The sequence below is a fragment of the Anopheles coustani genome, chromosome 2 (genome assembly GCF_943734705.1).
Source record: "Anopheles coustani chromosome 2, idAnoCousDA_361_x.2, whole genome shotgun sequence".
In the NCBI taxonomy this organism is placed as follows: Eukaryota; Metazoa; Arthropoda; class Insecta; order Diptera; family Culicidae; genus Anopheles; species Anopheles coustani.
In genome coordinates this window covers 50926541-50944539 of record NC_071289.1, presented here as the reverse complement: position 1 = coordinate 50944539, position 17999 = coordinate 50926541, and the positions used below count along the sequence as shown (strand labels likewise).

At 49.2% G+C, this 17999-nt stretch overlaps 6 protein-coding genes across 6 annotated transcripts in view; 1 reads left to right on the top strand and 5 right to left on the bottom strand.

Annotated features, from left to right (window-relative positions):
- Positions 1 to 17999, top strand: part of LOC131265906 (protein twisted gastrulation-like) — a 206522-nt gene that overhangs the window by 23904 nt on the left and 164619 nt on the right. The gene's annotated exons all lie outside the window — the stretch shown is intronic.
- LOC131264578 (uncharacterized) lies at positions 3513 to 6384 on the bottom strand. Its single transcript, XM_058266858.1, has 3 exons — positions 6082 to 6384; positions 5818 to 6009; positions 3513 to 3659 (listed from the first exon to the last, which is right to left on the bottom strand). Exons 1-3 carry the CDS (start codon positions 6382 to 6384, stop codon positions 3513 to 3515), a joined length of 642 nt encoding a protein of 213 aa, XP_058122841.1.
- LOC131264577 (uncharacterized) lies at positions 6416 to 9287 on the bottom strand. Its single transcript, XM_058266857.1, has 3 exons — positions 8985 to 9287; positions 8721 to 8912; positions 6416 to 6562 (listed from the first exon to the last, which is right to left on the bottom strand). Exons 1-3 carry the CDS (start codon positions 9285 to 9287, stop codon positions 6416 to 6418), a joined length of 642 nt encoding a protein of 213 aa, XP_058122840.1.
- LOC131264576 (uncharacterized) lies at positions 9319 to 12190 on the bottom strand. The gene is made up of 3 exons (XM_058266856.1): positions 11888 to 12190; positions 11624 to 11815; positions 9319 to 9465 (listed from the first exon to the last, which is right to left on the bottom strand). Exons 1-3 carry the CDS (start codon positions 12188 to 12190, stop codon positions 9319 to 9321), a joined length of 642 nt encoding a protein of 213 aa, XP_058122839.1.
- Positions 12222 to 15093, bottom strand: LOC131264575 (uncharacterized). Its single transcript, XM_058266855.1, has 3 exons — positions 14791 to 15093; positions 14527 to 14718; positions 12222 to 12368 (listed from the first exon to the last, which is right to left on the bottom strand). Exons 1-3 carry the CDS (start codon positions 15091 to 15093, stop codon positions 12222 to 12224), a joined length of 642 nt encoding a protein of 213 aa, XP_058122838.1.
- LOC131264574 (uncharacterized) lies at positions 15125 to 17996 on the bottom strand. Its single transcript, XM_058266854.1, has 3 exons — positions 17694 to 17996; positions 17430 to 17621; positions 15125 to 15271 (listed from the first exon to the last, which is right to left on the bottom strand). Exons 1-3 carry the CDS (start codon positions 17994 to 17996, stop codon positions 15125 to 15127), a joined length of 642 nt encoding a protein of 213 aa, XP_058122837.1.

Genomic DNA, 17999 nt, shown 5'->3' with positions numbered 1-17999 from the left:
AAGGGCCAGAGCGGTGCGCTTGAGAGCGATAGCGAGGTGTGCCACCACAACTTAGAAAAGTTGTGCCCACGCATTGAAGAAGCGTGCAGAAAAGGTGATAAAACGGTACTTGTGGAGGCACGCGCACGTTTGTTTCACTACAGGGACCGATTGACATCAATCGAACCTTCGCCAGACCAACAACAAAATCATGAGGCAATGTCCCTGCAGGTGCAATACGCCATAGAGGGCATCGATGACGTGGCGTGCAAGCGGAGGAGAAGCAGCAACGAGATGGCAGATGGTGTCATGGAGGAGGGGCCGGCGTCATCGGGGGCAGATGGGAATGCGCTCAACGATATGAGCTACTCAGGAGGCTTGTCATCAACGCACTTCGAGAGCCAGCTGCGACCCATACAAGCAACCGTTTTGGCGAGAGTCAACGAAGCAGCCGCACCGTTCGGTGCATCGGAAGCACCACCAGCATACAGGACACCGCACGGGATCGCAGAGAACAAAAACAATGAAAGCGAGCTGATGGAACTGATAAGAGTGCTTCGGAACCGAGATACGGCCGAACACACCAGAGCACCCAAGGCGATCCACAACTGGCCGTGCACGATGGAGCGAAGCCGGGATAAAAAGCAAAAATTCATTTTTGGATTTCAGAAAAATGAAACATGTTTTCTTAAACTACAAGATGGAACTAAGAAATGACGCAAAAACTTGAGCCTCTGTTCTTCCAGATTCTGAGAAACAGCCCGTCAAAGTCAAGATTTGTGAAAATATTGCGTAAAAAATTGAAAAAAATCCATCAACTTTTTTTTCTATCGATACCAAACATGCTCGATTATATTATGGTCTGGTGACTGTGGAGGAGTTGCTAGTACTGATGTGCAATTATATATCAACCACATGCTTGTCATCCAGGCTGGATTGGATCATTGTCCTGGTAGAACGCAACGTCATTCGCTATGCCCAATCGTTCAACACTATGCTGAACAGTTGCCTTCAGGATATCAATATAATTCGCAGCATCCATGATTCAACGTATAACATGGATTTTGCCGACACCTTTTGCAGTCATACAACCCCAGAACATGATGGATCCTCCACCGTGTTTTACGATTTTAATGGTAAATCCATTATTCTACCCCTTGTTTTCTTCACACGTAGCGGCGGCCTTCAGATCCGTAATGATAAATTTTTGTCTCGTCCGTGAACAGAACCTGCCAGAAACAATAATAACAAACTTAATATCATAAAACAATGTTTTGTCATTGTCATTGACTTGTCTGACTTTGCGATCAATTTTAGGGTACTTTGAATTGATAACAATGAATGTCGCTTATCACATCTTCTTTGTTTATCTTTCTACGAAGCATGTGCAAAAAGAGAGAATAAAAATCGGTTACCAAGCAGCGCAATGATCGAAAAAGTTCAAAAAGTCATAATTTTGCCAGCTAAACGTAAAGTTGGACACTTGCTTTTCAGGTTTAATACGTGGTTTGTTGAACTATTTTCAGAAGTTTTTGATGTTTAATGTTGTTTTTGTTATATTTTATGACCGTTTGTTGATGCTTGATAACAGTTTTTTTCTAACTTTATTGGACATTTCTGCTCAAATTTCTTCCTATTGCTGTTTTGTTACTAATTTACTGCTAAGCAATGTTTGTAACATATTACTAGGTAAAACGGCCCGGTCCTGAAACCACGTTGGTCCTTTGCGGTAACACAGCAGTAGGCGCATACAGTACCGCTCGATCAGCGCCATCGAGCAAGAAACCATTCGACCGATCACGCTTGCACCACTACGTACACGGCGTATCCAGTGTTTGCCTGAACCACGCTGCCAAGGAAGTCGTTGTGCTGCTTGCGGTACTGCGTATCGGTAGTAAAGCGGGAGATCTTGGCAAGTAAGCGTCCTGGCATAATCGTCGTGGGCCGCCAGATCGAAGAACCGCGTGAGCATTGTGTGGTGTTGCCATGGATTGGCAGCTGTACGACTGTATGTGACCTGGCCTGGTGACAGTCTCCGTTGGTCCCTTCGGATTTCTTCGAGCTCTGCTTCCGCTGCTACGAGGTCTCGCTGTGCGTCTTGCAGTTCCTGCTGGTTCGTAGCCTCGTGTCGCCTCAGCATTGCGTCGTTCCTGCGCTCGAGCGCGTGGTGCGTAGCTCGCTGGACAGTCCTGTTCCTCAGGCGACGGATTCGCTCACGGATGTTGCGCAACTCCCGAAGCCAGTTTGATCTGTCCACGGGCGTCATGGCGTTGAGTCTGGCGGTGAGTGCCGGGCGACGGCGCGAGTATCCGCCCGGTCGACGCAGCCTGTTTCTCACTCGCCTCGCTTCTGCTGCCGCAGCATCCGCTCTCGTTTCCGCTGCTGCTGCCGTTGATCGGTGCTGTTGCTCCGCTCGCCAGGAGCGCTGCAGCTCCCTGGTGATGCTGTGTACTGCCTCGTTTGCTCTGTCCCAGTTTCGGCGACTACTGAGAAGGTGGCTCACCAGCGTTTCGGCAGTGAGTACGAGGTCCTGTTGGTCAGTAAGGAGTCGTTGCCGTACATCTGCGAACCGCGGGCAGGAAAACAGCACGTGCTCCACGTTCTCTACTACGCCTACGCAATGGGTGCAGTCCGGGGATAGGGTGAACCCCTTAAGGAACAGGTACTCTCGGAAGAATCCGTGTCCCGTAAGAGCCTGCGACAAATGGAAGTTCACCCTTCCAACCTGGCCTGTAACTCGAATCGCATAATCCGCCAGCAACTCTCAGACGCAGAAATGTACCGTGCATCGATGTACCGCTGAATTTCGTCCACCATCCCGTCCGGTGAGACTGCCACACGGTCGTGTCCTTTGTAGACAAATTTATACTAATATTTCACGCTGGTCACCGTCCGTGCACACCTCAAAATTGATATGACAGTTGTATTTACTAACCAGCCACGGATTGTACGGGACAACGTAGCGGTTATCTAGTTCAACGCCATGGTTACGCCGAGCATCGAGCTTCACGGTACGCCCGTTGTTACGGCGACGATACAGCGGATAACCATTTTCCTTACGTCGTGTGTGCTCGCAGAATGCTTTCGGGAAATGTTTCGAACAGACACCATCCTTCATGCAGGGTGCCTAAGGATGTGATGGTCCACACGGGCCATGCATCATACATTTCCGGATAGTTTCATGCAGTTCTGCATTAACCGAATCTGGTATTTCCGCTGAAACCACTTTGTCGTAGTCCGCTGCAGATCGCGGTTTGTCGCTGTCTCCAAGAATCAGCAGACAGTGTGCATGTGGCAGACCCCGTTTCTGAAGCACTAGCGCTCCTGCGGACAGATCTGCCAGAATCGCCTTTAGTTTTTCTCGAAACACACGGGTAGTCAAGTCCGGTCGATCCGCAGCTTGTTGGCGGGGTAGTAATGCCTGTGTTATTTCTACCCATGACGGATTGCATGTAATCGTGATGAACAGATTCGGTTTGCCCATCGCCCGAACGATTGCCATCGCATCCTGGTATTGCGCGCGCATGTAGCGGTCACTGCCAACGAACGATGGTGCCTGCTCGATCCAGCGTTGTTGGTGGTGCTATGGGCTGCTGCAAGTCGTTGACCACGTGCTCGACACTAGCTAGGTCCATGATACCGGCATAGGCATCAGCACGCTGCTGCGCTTGATTTTCACGCTGAAATCGTAATCGTTGTAAATTGAAAAAAATCCATCAACTTTTTTTTTCTATCGATACCAAACATGCTCGATTATATTATGGTCTGGTGACTGTGGAGGAGTTGTTAGTACTGATGTGCAATTATATATCAACCACATGCTTGTCATCCAGGCTGGATTGGATCATTGTCCTGGTAGAACGCAACGTCATTCGCTATGCCCAATCGTTCAACACTATGCTGAACAGTTGCCTTCAGGATATCAATATAATTCGCAGCATCCATGATTCAACGTATAACATGGATTTTGCCGACACCTTTTGCAGTCATACAACCCCAGAACATGATGGATCCTCCACCGTGTTTTACGATTTTAATGGTAAATCCATTATTCTACCCCTTGTTTTCTTCACACGTAGCGGCGGCCTTCAGATCCGTAATGATAAATTTTTGTCTCGTCCGTGAACAGAACCTGCCAGAAACAATAATAACAAACTTAATATCATAAAACAATGTTTTGTCATTGTCATTGACTTGTCTGACTTTGCGATCAATTTTAGGGTACTTTGAATTGATAACAATGAATGTCGCTTATCACATCTTCTTTGTTTATCTTTCTACGAAGCATGTGCAAAAAGAGAGAATAAAAATCGGTTACCAAGCAGCGCAATGATCGAAAAAGTTCAAAAAGTCATAATTTTGCCAGCTAAACGTAAAGTTGGACACTTGCTTTTCAGGTTTATTACGTGGTTTGTTGAACTATTTTCAGAAGTTTTTGATGTTTAATGTTGTTTTTGTTATATTTTATGACCGTTTGTTGATGCTTGATAACAGTTTTTTTCTAACTTTATTGGACATTTCTGCTCAAATTTCTTCCTATTGCTGTTTTGTTACTAATTTACTGCTAAGCAATGTTTGTAACATAGTACTAGGTAAAACGGCCCGGTCCTGAAACCACGTTGGTCCTTTGCGGTAACACAGCAGTAGGCGCATACAGTACCGCTCGATCAGCGCCATCGAGCAAGAAACCATTCGACCGATCACGCTTGCACCACTACGTACACGGCGTATCCAGTGTTTGCCTGAACCACGCTGCCAAGGAAGTCGTTGTGCTGCTTGCGGTACTGCGTATCGGTAGTAAAGCGGGAGATCTTGGCAAGTAAGCGTCCTGGCATAATCGTCGTGGGCCGCCAGATCGAAGAACCGCGTGAGCATTGTGTGGTGTTGCCATGGATTGGCAGCTGTACGACTGTATGTGACCTGGCCTGGTGACAGTCTCCGTTGGTCCCTTCGGATTTCTTCGAGCTCTGCTTCCGCTGCTACGAGGTCTCGCTGTGCGTCTTGCAGTTCCTGCTGGTTCGTAGCCTCGTGTCGCCTCAGCATTGCGTCGTTCCTGCGCTCGAGCGCGTGGTGCGTAGCTCGCTGGACAGTCCTGTTCCTCAGGCGACGGATTCGCTCACGGATGTTGCGCAACTCCCGAAGCCAGTTTGATCTGTCCACGGGCGTCATGGCGTTGAGTCTGGCGGTGAGTGCCGGGCGACGGCGCGAGTATCCGCCCGGTCGACGCAGCCTGTTTCTCACTCGCCTCGCTTCTGCTGCCGCAGCATCCGCTCTCGTTTCCGCTGCTGCTGCCGTTGATCGGTGCTGTTGCTCCGCTCGCCAGGAGCGCTGCAGCTCCCTGGTGATGCTGTGTACTGCCTCGTTTGCTCTGTCCCAGTTTCGGCGACTACTGAGAAGGTGGCTCACCAGCGTTTCGGCAGTGAGTACGAGGTCCTGTTGGTCAGTAAGGAGTCGTTGCCGTACATCTGCGAACCGCGGGCAGGAAAACAGCACGTGCTCCACGTTCTCTACTACGCCTACGCAATGGGTGCAGTCCGGGGATAGGGTGAACCCCTTAAGGAACAGGTACTCTCGGAAGAATCCGTGTCCCGTAAGAGCCTGCGACAAATGGAAGTTCACCCTTCCAACCTGGCCTGTAACTCGAATCGCATAATCCGCCAGCAACTCTCAGACGCAGAAATGTACCGTGCATCGATGTACCGCTGAATTTCGTCCACCATCCCGTCCGGTGAGACTGCCACACGGTCGTGTCCTTTGTAGACAAATTTATACTAATATTTCACGCTGGTCACCGTCCGTGCACACCTCAAAATTGATATGACAGTTGTATTTACTAACCAGCCACGGATTGTACGGGACAACGTAGCGGTTATCTAGTTCAACGCCATGGTTACGCCGAGCATCGAGCTTCACGGTACGCCCGTTGTTACGGCGACGATACAGCGGATAACCATTTTCCTTACGTCGTGTGTGCTCGCAGAATGCTTTCGGGAAATGTTTCGAACAGACACCATCCTTCATGCAGGGTGCCTAAGGATGTGATGGTCCACACGGGCCATGCATCATACATTTCCGGATAGTTTCATGCAGTTCTGCATTAACCGAATCTGGTATTTCCGCTGAAACCACTTTGTCGTAGTCCGCTGCAGATCGCGGTTTGTCGCTGTCTCCAAGAATCAGCAGACAGTGTGCATGTGGCAGACCCCGTTTCTGAAGCACTAGCGCTCCTGCGGACAGATCTGCCAGAATCGCCTTTAGTTTTTCTCGAAACACACGGGTAGTCAAGTCCGGTCGATCCGCAGCTTGTTGGCGGGGTAGTAATGCCTGTGTTATTTCTACCCATGACGGATTGCATGTAATCGTGATGAACAGATTCGGTTTGCCCATCGCCCGAACGATTGCCATCGCATCCTGGTATTGCGCGCGCATGTAGCGGTCACTGCCAACGAACGATGGTGCCTGCTCGATCCAGCGTTGTTGGTGGTGCTATGGGCTTCTGCAAGTCGTTGACCACGTGCTCGACACTAGCTAGGTCCATGATACCGGCATAGGCATCAGCACGCTGCTGCGCTTGATTTTCACGCTGAAATCGTAATCGTTGTAAATTGGAAAAAATCCATCAACTTTTTTTTTCTATCGATACCAAACATGCTCGATTATATTATGGTCTGGTGACTGTGGAGGAGTTGCTAGTACTGATGTGCAATTATATATCAACCACATGCTTGTCATCCAGGCTGGATTGGATCATTGTCCTGGTAGAACGCAACGTCATTCGCTATGCCCAATCGTTCAACACTATGCTGAACAGTTGCCTTCAGGATATCAATATAATTCGCAGCATCCATGATTCAACGTATAACATGGATTTTGCCGACACCTTTTGCAGTCATACAACCCCAGAACATGATGGATCCTCCACCGTGTTTTACGATTTTAATGGTAAATCCATTATTCTACCCCTTGTTTTCTTCACACGTAGCGGCGGCCTTCAGATCCGTAATGATAAATTTTTGTCTCGTCCGTGAACAGAACCTGCCAGAAACAATAATAACAAACTTAATATCATAAAACAATGTTTTGTCATTGTCATTGACTTGTCTGACTTTGCGATCAATTTTAGGGTACTTTGAATTGATAACAATGAATGTCGCTTATCACATCTTCTTTGTTTATCTTTCTACGAAGCATGTGCAAAAAGAGAGAATAAAAATCGGTTACCAAGCAGCGCAATGATCGAAAAAGTTCAAAAAGTCATAATTTTGCCAGCTAAACGTAAAGTTGGACACTTGCTTTTCAGGTTTAATACGTGGTTTGTTGAACTATTTTCAGAAGTTTTTGATGTTTAATGTTGTTTTTGTTATATTTTATGACCGTTTGTTGATGCTTGATAACAGTTTTTTTCTAACTTTATTGGACATTTCTGCTCAAATTTCTTCCTATTGCTGTTTTGTTACTAATTTACTGCTAAGCAATGTTTGTAACATAGTACTAGGTAAAACGGCCCGGTCCTGAAACCACGTTGGTCCTTTGCGGTAACACAGCAGTAGGCGCATACAGTACCGCTCGATCAGCGCCATCGAGCAAGAAACCATTCGACCGATCACGCTTGCACCACTACGTACACGGCGTATCCAGTGTTTGCCTGAACCACGCTGCCAAGGAAGTCGTTGTGCTGCTTGCGGTACTGCGTATCGGTAGTAAAGCGGGAGATCTTGGCAAGTAAGCGTCCTGGCATAATCGTCGTGGGCCGCCAGATCGAAGAACCGCGTGAGCATTGTGTGGTGTTGCCATGGATTGGCAGCTGTACGACTGTATGTGACCTGGCCTGGTGACAGTCTCCGTTGGTCCCTTCGGATTTCTTCGAGCTCTGCTTCCGCTGCTACGAGGTCTCGCTGTGCGTCTTGCAGTTCCTGCTGGTTCGTAGCCTCGTGTCGCCTCAGCATTGCGTCGTTCCTGCGCTCGAGCGCGTGGTGCGTAGCTCGCTGGACAGTCCTGTTCCTCAGGCGACGGATTCGCTCACGGATGTTGCGCAACTCCCGAAGCCAGTTTGATCTGTCCACGGGCGTCATGGCGTTGAGTCTGGCGGTGAGTGCCGGGCGACGGCGCGAGTATCCGCCCGGTCGACGCAGCCTGTTTCTCACTCGCCTCGCTTCTGCTGCCGCAGCATCCGCTCTCGTTTCCGCTGCTGCTGCCGTTGATCGGTGCTGTTGCTCCGCTCGCCAGGAGCGCTGCAGCTCCCTGGTGATGCTGTGTACTGCCTCGTTTGCTCTGTCCCAGTTTCGGCGACTACTGAGAAGGTGGCTCACCAGCGTTTCGGCAGTGAGTACGAGGTCCTGTTGGTCAGTAAGGAGTCGTTGCCGTACATCTGCGAACCGCGGGCAGGAAAACAGCACGTGCTCCACGTTCTCTACTACGCCTACGCAATGGGTGCAGTCCGGGGATAGGGTGAACCCCTTAAGGAACAGGTACTCTCGGAAGAATCCGTGTCCCGTAAGAGCCTGCGACAAATGGAAGTTCACCTTTCCAACCTGGCCTGTAACTCGAATCGCATAATCCGCCAGCAACTCTCAGACGCAGAAATGTACCGTGCATCGATGTACCGCTGAATTTCGTCCACCATCCCGTCCGGTGAGACTGCCACACGGTCGTGTCCTTTGTAGACAAATTTATACTAATATTTCACGCTGGTCACCGTCCGTGCACACCTCAAAATTGATATGACAGTTGTATTTACTAACCAGCCACGGATTGTACGGGACAACGTAGCGGTTATCTAGTTCAACGCCATGGTTACGCCGAGCATCGAGCTTCACGGTACGCCCGTTGTTACGGCGACGATACAGCGGATAACCATTTTCCTTACGTCGTGTGTGCTCGCAGAATGCTTTCGGGAAATGTTTCGAACAGACACCATCCTTCATGCAGGGTGCCTAAGGATGTGATGGTCCACACGGGCCATGCATCATACATTTCCGGATAGTTTCATGCAGTTCTGCATTAACCGAATCTGGTATTTCCGCTGAAACCACTTTGTCGTAGTCCGCTGCAGATCGCGGTTTGTCGCTGTCTCCAAGAATCAGCAGACAGTGTGCATGTGGCAGACCCCGTTTCTGAAGCACTAGCGCTCCTGCGGACAGATCTGCCAGAATCGCCTTTAGTTTTTCTCGAAACACACGGGTAGTCAAGTCCGGTCGATCCGCAGCTTGTTGGCGGGGTAGTAATGCCTGTGTTATTTCTACCCATGACGGATTGCATGTAATCGTGATGAACAGATTCGGTTTGCCCATCGCCCGAACGATTGCCATCGCATCCTGGTATTGCGCGCGCATGTAGCGGTCACTGCCAACGAACGATGGTGCCTGCTCGATCCAGCGTTGTTGGTGGTGCTATGGGCTTCTGCAAGTCGTTGACCACGTGCTCGACACTAGCTAGGTCCATGATACCGGCATAGGCATCAGCACGCTGCTGCGCTTGATTTTCACGCTGAAATCGTAATCGTTGTAAATTGGAAAAAATCCATCAACTTTTTTTTTCTATCGATACCAAACATGCTCGATTATATTATGGTCTGGTGACTGTGGAGGAGTTGCTAGTACTGATGTGCAATTATATATCAACCACATGCTTGTCATCCAGGCTGGATTGGATCATTGTCCTGGTAGAACGCAACGTCATTCGCTATGCCCAATCGTTCAACACTATGCTGAACAGTTGCCTTCAGGATATCAATATAATTCGCAGCATCCATGATTCAACGTATAACATGGATTTTGCCGACACCTTTTGCAGTCATACAACCCCAGAACATGATGGATCCTCCACCGTGTTTTACGATTTTAATGGTAAATCCATTATTCTACCCCTTGTTTTCTTCACACGTAGCGGCGGCCTTCAGATCCGTAATGATAAATTTTTGTCTCGTCCGTGAACAGAACCTGCCAGAAACAATAATAACAAACTTAATATCATAAAACAATGTTTTGTCATTGTCATTGACTTGTCTGACTTTGCGATCAATTTTAGGGTACTTTGAATTGATAACAATGAATGTCGCTTATCACATCTTCTTTGTTTATCTTTCTACGAAGCATGTGCAAAAAGAGAGAATAAAAATCGGTTACCAAGCAGCGCAATGATCGAAAAAGTTCAAAAAGTCATAATTTTGCCAGCTAAACGTAAAGTTGGACACTTGCTTTTCAGGTTTAATACGTGGTTTGTTGAACTATTTTCAGAAGTTTTTGATGTTTAATGTTGTTTTTGTTATATTTTATGACCGTTTGTTGATGCTTGATAACAGTTTTTTTCTAACTTTATTGGACATTTCTGCTCAAATTTCTTCCTATTGCTGTTTTGTTACTAATTTACTGCTAAGCAATGTTTGTAACATAGTACTAGGTAAAACGGCCCGGTCCTGAAACCACGTTGGTCCTTTGCGGTAACACAGCAGTAGGCGCATACAGTACCGCTCGATCAGCGCCATCGAGCAAGAAACCATTCGACCGATCACGCTTGCACCACTACGTACACGGCGTATCCAGTGTTTGCCTGAACCACGCTGCCAAGGAAGTCGTTGTGCTGCTTGCGGTACTGCGTATCGGTAGTAAAGCGGGAGATCTTGGCAAGTAAGCGTCCTGGCATAATCGTCGTGGGCCGCCAGATCGAAGAACCGCGTGAGCATTGTGTGGTGTTGCCATGGATTGGCAGCTGTACGACTGTATGTGACCTGGCCTGGTGACAGTCTCCGTTGGTCCCTTCGGATTTCTTCGAGCTCTGCTTCCGCTGCTACGAGGTCTCGCTGTGCGTCTTGCAGTTCCTGCTGGTTCGTAGCCTCGTGTCGCCTCAGCATTGCGTCGTTCCTGCGCTCGAGCGCGTGGTGCGTAGCTCGCTGGACAGTCCTGTTCCTCAGGCGACGGATTCGCTCACGGATGTTGCGCAACTCCCGAAGCCAGTTTGATCTGTCCACGGGCGTCATGGCGTTGAGTCTGGCGGTGAGTGCCGGGCGACGGCGCGAGTATCCGCCCGGTCGACGCAGCCTGTTTCTCACTCGCCTCGCTTCTGCTGCCGCAGCATCCGCTCTCGTTTCCGCTGCTGCTGCCGTTGATCGGTGCTGTTGCTCCGCTCGCCAGGAGCGCTGCAGCTCCCTGGTGATGCTGTGTACTGCCTCGTTTGCTCTGTCCCAGTTTCGGCGACTACTGAGAAGGTGGCTCACCAGCGTTTCGGCAGTGAGTACGAGGTCCTGTTGGTCAGTAAGGAGTCGTTGCCGTACATCTGCGAACCGCGGGCAGGAAAACAGCACGTGCTCCACGTTCTCTACTACGCCTACGCAATGGGTGCAGTCCGGGGATAGGGTGAACCCCTTAAGGAACAGGTACTCTCGGAAGAATCCGTGTCCCGTAAGAGCCTGCGACAAATGGAAGTTCACCCTTCCAACCTGGCCTGTAACTCGAATCGCATAATCCGCCAGCAACTCTCAGACGCAGAAATGTACCGTGCATCGATGTACCGCTGAATTTCGTCCACCATCCCGTCCGGTGAGACTGCCACACGGTCGTGTCCTTTGTAGACAAATTTATACTAATATTTCACGCTGGTCACCGTCCGTGCACACCTCAAAATTGATATGACAGTTGTATTTACTAACCAGCCACGGATTGTACGGGACAACGTAGCGGTTATCTAGTTCAACGCCATGGTTACGCCGAGCATCGAGCTTCACGGTACGCCCGTTGTTACGGCGACGATACAGCGGATAACCATTTTCCTTACGTCGTGTGTGCTCGCAGAATGCTTTCGGGAAATGTTTCGAACAGACACCATCCTTCATGCAGGGTGCCTAAGGATGTGATGGTCCACACGGGCCATGCATCATACATTTCCGGATAGTTTCATGCAGTTCTGCATTAACCGAATCTGGTATTTCCGCTGAAACCACTTTGTCGTAGTCCGCTGCAGATCGCGGTTTGTCGCTGTCTCCAAGAATCAGCAGACAGTGTGCATGTGGCAGACCCCGTTTCTGAAGCACTAGCGCTCCTGCGGACAGATCTGCCAGAATCGCCTTTAGTTTTTCTCGAAACACACGGGTAGTCAAGTCCGGTCGATCCGCAGCTTGTTGGCGGGGTAGTAATGCCTGTGTTATTTCTACCCATGACGGATTGCATGTAATCGTGATGAACAGATTCGGTTTGCCCATCGCCCGAACGATTGCCATCGCATCCTGGTATTGCGCGCGCATGTAGCGGTCACTGCCAACGAACGATGGTGCCTGCTCGATCCAGCGTTGTTGGTGGTGCTATGGGCTGCTGCAAGTCGTTGACCACGTGCTCGACACTAGCTAGGTCCATGATACCGGCATAGGCATCAGCACGCTGCTGCGCTTGATTTTCACGCTGAAATCGTAATCGTTGTAAATTGAAAAAAATCCATCAACTTTTTTTTTCTATCGATACCAAACATGCTCGATTATATTATGGTCTGGTGACTGTGGAGGAGTTGCTAGTACTGATGTGCAATTATATATCAACCACATGCTTGTCATCCAGGCTGGATTGGATCATTGTCCTGGTAGAACGCAACGTCATTCGCTATGCCCAATCGTTCAACACTATGCTGAACAGTTGCCTTCAGGATATCAATATAATTCGCAGCATCCATGATTCAACGTATAACATGGATTTTGCCGACACCTTTTGCAGTCATACAACCCCAGAACATGATGGATCCTCCACCGTGTTTTACGATTTTAATGGTAAATCCATTATTCTACCCCTTGTTTTCTTCACACGTAGCGGCGGCCTTCAGATCCGTAATGATAAATTTTTGTCTCGTCCGTGAACAGAACCTGCCAGAAACAATAATAACAAACTTAATATCATAAAACAATGTTTTGTCATTGTCATTGACTTGTCTGACTTTGCGATCAATTTTAGGGTACTTTGAATTGATAACAATGAATGTCGCTTATCACATCTTCTTTGTTTATCTTTCTACGAAGCATGTGCAAAAAGAGAGAATAAAAATCGGTTACCAAGCAGCGCAATGATCGAAAAAGTTCAAAAAGTCATAATTTTGCCAGCTAAACGTAAAGTTGGACACTTGCTTTTCAGGTTTAATACGTGGTTTGTTGAACTATTTTCAGAAGTTTTTGATGTTTAATGTTGTTTTTGTTATATTTTATGACCGTTTGTTGATGCTTGATAACAGTTTTTTTCTAACTTTATTGGACATTTCTGCTCAAATTTCTTCCTATTGCTGTTTTGTTACTAATTTACTGCTAAGCAATGTTTGTAACATAGTACTGGGTAAAACGGCCCGGTCCTGAAACCACGTTGGTCCTTTGCGGTAACACAGCAGTAGGCGCATACAGTACCGCTCGATCAGCGCCATCGAGCAAGAAACCATTCGACCGATCACGCTTGCACCACTACGTACACGGCGTATCCAGTGTTTGCCTGAACCACGCTGCCAAGGAAGTCGTTGTGCTGCTTGCGGTACTGCGTATCGGTAGTAAAGCGGGAGATCTTGGCAAGTAAGCGTCCTGGCATAATCGTCGTGGGCCGCCAGATCGAAGAACCGCGTGAGCATTGTGTGGTGTTGCCATGGATTGGCAGCTGTACGACTGTATGTGACCTGGCCTGGTGACAGTCTCCGTTGGTCCCTTCGGATTTCTTCGAGCTCTGCTTCCGCTGCTACGAGGTCTCGCTGTGCGTCTTGCAGTTCCTGCTGGTTCGTAGCCTCGTGTCGCCTCAGCATTGCGTCGTTCCTGCGCTCGAGCGCGTGGTGCGTAGCTCGCTGGACAGTCCTGTTCCTCAGGCGACGGATTCGCTCACGGATGTTGCGCAACTACCGAAGCCAGTTTGATCTGTCCACGGGCGTCATGGCGTTGAGTCTGGCGGTGAGTGCCGGGCGACGGCGCGAGTATCCGCCCGGTCGACGCAGCCTGTTTCTCACTCGCCTCGCTTCTGCTGCCGCAGCATCCGCTCTCGTTTCCGCTGCTGCTGCCGTTGATCGGTGCTGTTGCTCCGCTCGCCAGGAGCGCTGCAGCTCCCTGGTGATGCTGTGTACTGCCTCGTTTGCTCTGTCCCAGTTTCGGCGACTACTGAGAAGGTGGCTCACCAGCGTTTCGGCAGTGAGTACGAGGTCCTGTTGGTCAGTAAGGAGTCGTTGCCGTACATCTGCGAACCGCGGGCAGGAAAACAGCACGTGCTCCACGTTCTCTACTACGCCTACGCAATGGGTGCAGTCCGGGGATAGGGTGAACCCCTTAAGGAACAGGTACTCTCGGAAGAATCCGTGTCCCGTAAGAGCCTGCGACAAATGGAAGTTCACCCTTCCAACCTGGCCTGTAACTCGAATCGCATAATCCGCCAGCAACTCTCAGACGCAGAAATGTACCGTGCATCGATGTACCGCTGAATTTCGTCCACCATCCCGTCCGGTGAGACTGCCACACGGTCGTGTCCTTTGTAGACAAATTTATACTAATATTTCACGCTGGTCACCGTCCGTGCACACCTCAAAATTGATATGACAGTTGTATTTACTAACCAGCCACGGATTGTACGGGACAACGTAGCGGTTATCTAGTTCAACGCCATGGTTACGCCGAGCATCGAGCTTCACGGTACGCCCGTTGTTACGGCGACGATACAGCGGATAACCATTTTCCTTACGTCGTGTGTGCTCGCAGAATGCTTTCGGGAAATGTTTCGAACAGACACCATCCTTCATGCAGGGTGCCTAAGGATGTGATGGTCCACACGGGCCATGCATCATACATTTCCGGATAGTTTCATGCAGTTCTGCATTAACCGAATCTGGTATTTCCGCTGAAACCACTTTGTCGTAGTCCGCTGCAGATCGCGGTTTGTCGCTGTCTCCAAGAATCAGCAGACAGTGTGCATGTGGCAGACCCCGTTTCTGAAGCACTAGCGCTCCTGCGGACAGATCTGCCAGAATCGCCTTTAGTTTTTCTCGAAACACACGGGTAGTCAAGTCCGGTCGATCCGCAGCTTGTTGGCGGGGTAGTAATGCCTGTGTTATTTCTACCCATGACGGATTGCATGTAATCGTGATGAACAGATTCGGTTTGCCCATCGCCCGAACGATTGCCATCGCATCCTGGTATTGCGCGCGCATGTAGCGGTCACTGCCAACGAACGATGGTGCCTGCTCGATCCAGCGTTGTTGGTGGTGCTATGGGCTTCTGCAAGTCGTTGACCACGTGCTCGACACTAGCTAGGTCCATGATACCGGCATAGGCATCAGCACGCTGCTGCGCTTGATTTTCACGCTGAAATCGTAATCGTTGTAAATTGGAAAAAATCCATCAACTTTTTTTTTCTATCGATACCAAACATGCTCGATTATATTATGGTCTGGTGACTGTGGAGGAGTTGCTAGTACTGATGTGCAATTATATATCAACCACATGCTTGTCATCCAGGCTGGATTGGATCATTGTCCTGGTAGAACGCAACGTCATTCGCTATGCCCAATCGTTCAACACTATGCTGAACAGTTGCCTTCAGGATATCAATATAATTCGCAGCATCCATGATTCAACGTATAACATGGATTTTGCCGACACCTTTTGCAGTCATACAACCCCAGAACATGATGGATCCTCCACCGTGTTTTACGATTTTAATGGTAAATCCATTATTCTACCCCTTGTTTTCTTCACACGTAGCGGCGGCCTTCAGATCCGTAATGATAAATTTTTGTCTCGTCCGTGAACAGAACCTGCCAGAAACAATAATAACAAACTTAATATCATAAAACAATGTTTTGTCATTGTCATTGACTTGTCTGACTTTGCGATCAATTTTAGGGTACTTTGAATTGATAACAATGAATGTCGCTTATCACATCTTCTTTGTTTATCTTTCTACGAAGCATGTGCAAAAAGAGAGAATAAAAATCGGTTACCAAGCAGCGCAATGATCGAAAAAGTTCAAAAAGTCATAATTTTGCCAGCTAAACGTAAAGTTGGACACTTGCTTTTCAGGTTTAATACGTGGTTTGTTGAACTATTTTCAGAAGTTTTTGATGTTTAATGTTGTTTTTGTTATATTTTATGACCGTTTGTTGATGCTTGATAACAGTTTTTTTCTAACTTTATTGGACATTTCTGCTCAAATTTCTTCCTATTGCTGTTTTGTTACTAATTTACTGCTAAGCAATGTTTGTAACATAGTACTAGGTAAAACGGCCCGGTCCTGAAACCACGTTGGTCCTTTGCGGTAACACAGCAGTAGGCGCATACAGTACCGCTCGATCAGCGCCATCGAGCAAGAAACCATTCGACCGATCACGCTTGCACCACTACGTACACGGCGTATCCAGTGTTTGCCTGAACCACGCTGCCAAGGAAGTCGTTGTGCTGCTTGCGGTACTGCGTATCGGTAGTAAAGCGGGAGATCTTGGCAAGTAAGCGTCCTGGCATAATCGTCGTGGGCCGCCAGATCGAAGAACCGCGTGAGCATTGTGTGGTGTTGCCATGGATTGGCAGCTGTACGACTGTATGTGACCTGGCCTGGTGACAGTCTCCGTTGGTCCCTTCGGATTTCTTCGAGCTCTGCTTCCGCTGCTACGAGGTCTCGCTGTGCGTCTTGCAGTTCCTGCTGGTTCGTAGCCTCGTGTCGCCTCAGCATTGCGTCGTTCCTGCGCTCGAGCGCGTGGTGCGTAGCTCGCTGGACAGTCCTGTTCCTCAGGCGACGGATTCGCTCACGGATGTTGCGCAACTCCCGAAGCCAGTTTGATCTGTCCACGGGCGTCATGGCGTTGAGTCTGGCGGTGAGTGCCGGGCGACGGCGCGAGTATCCGCCCGGTCGACGCAGCCTGTTTCTCACTCGCCTCGCTTCTGCTGCCGCAGCATCCGCTCTCGTTTCCGCTGCTGCTGCCGTTGATCGGTGCTGTTGCTCCGCTCGCCAGGAGCGCTGCAGCTCCCTGGTGATGCTGTGTACTGCCTCGTTTGCTCTGTCCCAGTTTCGGCGACTACTGAGAAGGTGGCTCACCAGCGTTTCGGCAGTGAGTACGAGGTCCTGTTGGTCAGTAAGGAGTCGTTGCCGTACATCTGCGAACCGCGGGCAGGAAAACAGCACGTGCTCCACGTTCTCTACTACGCCTACGCAATGGGTGCAGTCCGGGGATAGGGTGAACCCCTTAAGGAACAGGTACTCTCGGAAGAATCCGTGTCCCGTAAGAGCCTGCGACAAATGGAAGTTCACCCTTCCAACCTGGCCTGTAACTCGAATCGCATAATCCGCCAGCAACTCTCAGACGCAGAAATGTACCGTGCATCGATGTACCGCTGAATTTCGTCCACCATCCCGTCCGGTGAGACTGCCACACGGTCGTGTCCTTTGTAGACAAATTTATACTAATATTTCACGCTGGTCACCGTCCGTGCACACCTCAAAATTGATATGACAGTTGTATTTACTAACCAGCCACGGATTGTACGGGACAACGTAGCGGTTATCTAGTTCAACGCCATGGTTACGCCGAGCATCGAGCTTCACGGTACGCCCGTTGTTACGGCGACGATACAGCGGATAACCATTTTCCTTACGTCGTGTGTGCTCGCAGAATGCTTTCGGGAAATGTTTCGAACAGACACCATCCTTCATGCAGGGTGCCTAAGGATGTGATGGTCCACACGGGCCATGCATCATACATTTCCGGATAGTTTCATGCAGTTCTGCATTAACCGAATCTGGTATTTCCGCTGAAACCACTTTGTCGTAGTCCGCTGCAGATCGCGGTTTGTCGCTGTCTCCAAGAATCAGCAGACAGTGTGCATGTGGCAGACCCCGTTTCTGAAGCACTAGCGCTCCTGCGGACAGATCTGCCAGAATCGCCTTTAGTTTTTCTCGAAACACACGGGTAGTCAAGTCCGGTCGATCCGCAGCTTGTTGGCGGGGTAGTAATGCCTGTGTTATTTCTACCCATGACGGATTGCATGTAATCGTGATGAACAGATTCGGTTTGCCCATCGCCCGAACGATTGCCATCGC